The following is a 3,444-nucleotide window of genomic DNA, read 5'->3' as shown; positions in this document are numbered from 1 at the left end:
CCAAAGCTTCATCCTATGCTCATGTCATGGGTTCTGCTTTTGGAAGACTTGGAACAATGGTGCTTCAGATATCTGTTTTCATCAATAATCTTGGGATACTTGTTGTCTATATGATCATAATTGGTATACATTTCAAACTTTGTATTTGTTCTGTTTTCAAAATAAATATCGCTTCAACTAAATTAATATATCAACATGTATTTTATACGAGTAGCCAATTTTTTGTGTACGCATAACATGATTGATAATAGATTTTTCCATTGATGTTATTACTTACTAACTTTTCCTTGTTCTTACTTCTGAATTGTCAATAAACATGAATATCTGTGTTGCAATTGACCAAGACTTGGTTTCTATTTTGTGTTGAATATTGAATATTGTCTTTCTCTAGTTGAAGTGGATGAATTTAGAGTGCCTAGTTTATTTATGATATCCAGAAAAGTAATTATATAGCTTGATTTATATATGAATATATAATATATAGTTGAAGTGACTGGAAATTGATGTTGCTTAGAAATTGCTCTGTTTAGGGTTTTCTAGAAAAGCTGAAGACAACTTTTTTGAATTTTGGTTTGTTTTATAAAATTCATACAAATATGTGAATGTTGGCAAGAAAAGTATGAAACAAACTTACCCTTATTTTTTATTCAATAATTGTTTAGTTTGTTTTTGCTTTGTGATTGATTTCTAGGTGATGTGCTTTCTGGAACATCGTCAAGTGGAATTCACCATTTTGGTGTGCTTGAAGGATGGTTTGGTGAATGCTGGTGGACTGGCCGTTATTTCATTCTTCTTGTTACAACCCTTTTCATATTTGCTCCACTGGCATTTGTTAAGAGAATAGGTAACAACAACAATACTATCAAATCTTTTAGCAATGTTACATAATTTTGGAGCATTTGGCAAAGTTGAGTAATCTTCTTGTATTGGTATGCAGATTCATTGAGGTATTCTTCTGCTTTAGCGGTGGCTCTGGCGATCGTGTTTCTAGTCATAACTGCAGGAATCACACTGTTTAAATTGTTTAACGGCAGTATTGCTAGTCCGCGGTTACTTCCAAATGTTACTGATAGTGCATCTCTATGGAATCTCTTCACAGCAGTTCCAGTTCTTGTGACAGCATTTGTGTGCCATTACAATGGTAAGTCCTACTTTTTCGCTATTGCAAATATAGCAGTGAACAATGTTTTCTGTCTGATACATGTCCTAGTAGGAATTATTTCATGAGCGGTAGAAAAGCAGGGTGGATTTCATGGGTTTCAATGCATAATAAAATGAATTATGACTTACAAATCATGTTCTTTTCTTCTGTTGTTGAGAATATGGTTATTGTATATTAATACTTCCTAGGATTTCTAATATGACATAGTTTTCTTTATGTATGCTTTTTAGTTTACTTGCATAATTGATGTAACTAACAATAATATTAAGCAAGTTTAGGTGTTAGAAGAATTTTTTCACCAAAGTTTCTGTATTCTGCAGTTCATACAATAGACAAGGAGCTAGGAGACTCCTCGTTGATACAACCGGTTGTGCGCGCATCACTCTCTCTGTGTTCCAGCATCTATATTCTTACAGCCTTATTCGGATTCCTCCTATTTGGTGAATCAACTCTGGATGATGTGCTAGCCAACTTTGATACTGATCTTGGCATCCCTTACAGCAGTCTCCTTAACGACGTTGTTCGCATTAGCTATGCTCTCCACCTCATGCTTGTTTTCCCGGTGATCTTCTTCTCGTTGCGCTTCAATTTTGACGATCTTATCTTTCCTTCAGCTAGGCCACTGAATTCAGATCAGTGTAGATTTGTCTCGATCACCAGTGGACTTGTTGCTTTAGTGTACATAGCTGCAAACTTTATACCAAGCATATGGGATGCTTTTCAATTCACTGGAGCCACTGCCACCGTTTGCCTTGGGTTTATTTTCCCATCTGCGATCGCTCTAAGGTGCGATTTCTTAGTCACAGTTCATTACTTTTTGGTAATTTCATCATGCTGATTTTTGTTGAACCCTTTGTAGTGAATCTTTATGTGAATCTTTTTTGTTGAACCCTTTCATCATCCTACTACGACCCTTTGTAGTAGGATGCTAGTGTTGTATATTATGAACTCGATTTCACAGGCGTGAAATGCGAGTGTGTCAAGTTTTTGCTTTCTGTAGAAGTAAGACTAATCCACGGCAGAAGCTAGAGTAAACGAAAGCTTCCCCGGAATTTTTTTTTCCCATGTTAAACAAAGCTATTGGGATTGAAATTGCTATGAACTTTCAAAAAGCTATGTCATAGATGCATTTTCGAAGCTGACATATAATTCTGGTTTTGCAGGGATTCTCATGGCATTGCATCAAAGAAGGACAAGATTTTATCCGTTATAATGATCGCTCTTGCCGTATTCTCGAACATCATAGCGATATACAGTAACGCCAATTCCATGTTCAGGAAGGAAGTTGATGATCTTCATTGACTTATTAAAGTGCCTATAAGTAACCATTAATAGATAGAAGTTCCATACTCTCATTCCAAGCAATTTAAGCAAAACAAACACTTTAATGGAACCAGAGAATGAACTTGTTTTTGGATTGAGTTTGAAAAAGTGAAGTACAAGACTCACTGCAAAGAGTTTTGGTAGAGGAACTGAAAGTAAAAGTGAAAAACTATGTGAACATTTAAACATATTTTACATGTAAGGTTCATAATTTTCAGAGAACTTAAGTGGTGCCTAGCAGATTTAGTTTTGGGGAGAATGGTAATAAACTAATAATCAACTACCAATTTAGTTTGGTACTTGATTCTACATTCTTTCTAATGTTAATTGCCCCTTGAATAAATGAATACTTTTAGTGTCAATATTACTGATTACAATTAAAAGTGTAATCACTATAATGATTAATGGATAATGATAAGAGAGTATCAAATGAGAGAGAGAGAAGAGCTAAAAAAACATCATTATATGATTATACATCATAAATTAAAATAGTTTTATTATTCTATTAGTCTTTATAATTTTACCAAATTTTTAATTAGGTTCTTATATCTTTTATCTTTTCAATTTGATCCCTAAACTACTTTTAATTTTGTAATTAAGTCTTTTCATATTAAAAATATTAAAATTAATAAAATATTTCTCCTATAAAAAAAACAAGATAATTAATTTTCCATAGAAGATTGGTTATTATAATTTAATAAGTTAGGCTTTTATTCCTGAAAATAAAAATTAAATGAGAAAGTTTAAAGAAACAGAGAGAATACAAGTATACAACCATGTAAATTCATGTAATAATGTTTTTTATTGATATAAATTGCCTTTACATTTCTATCAAGTTATAAAAACTAGTTATTCTTGTTCTACTTATTGTGTTAAGTTCTCTTGTTCAAAAAAAAAAAAAAAAAAAAAAACTGGTCAAAAATTAAAAATTTGGGTAACTGATTTACTGACCTAGTTTT

General features: G+C 32.5%; 1 protein-coding gene across 1 annotated transcript; it reads left to right on the top strand.

The window, feature by feature from the left end:
- On the top strand, positions 1 to 2,847 carry LOC107629318 (sodium-coupled neutral amino acid transporter 1; the record flags this gene model as incomplete). The annotated part of the gene is given in 5 exon segments (XM_021111159.1): positions 1 to 123; positions 692 to 844; positions 938 to 1,141; positions 1,483 to 1,948; positions 2,326 to 2,847. Coding segments are annotated over 5 exon segments (1,085 nt in total), but the record flags the coding sequence as incomplete, so codon positions are not given.

Source organism: Arachis ipaensis, chromosome B01, assembly GCF_000816755.2.
Source record: "Arachis ipaensis cultivar K30076 chromosome B01, Araip1.1, whole genome shotgun sequence".
In the NCBI taxonomy this organism is placed as follows: Eukaryota; Viridiplantae; Streptophyta; class Magnoliopsida; order Fabales; family Fabaceae; genus Arachis; species Arachis ipaensis.
The sequence above is the reverse complement of the archived record's forward strand: the minus strand, read 5'-3'. Positions and strand labels throughout refer to the sequence as shown.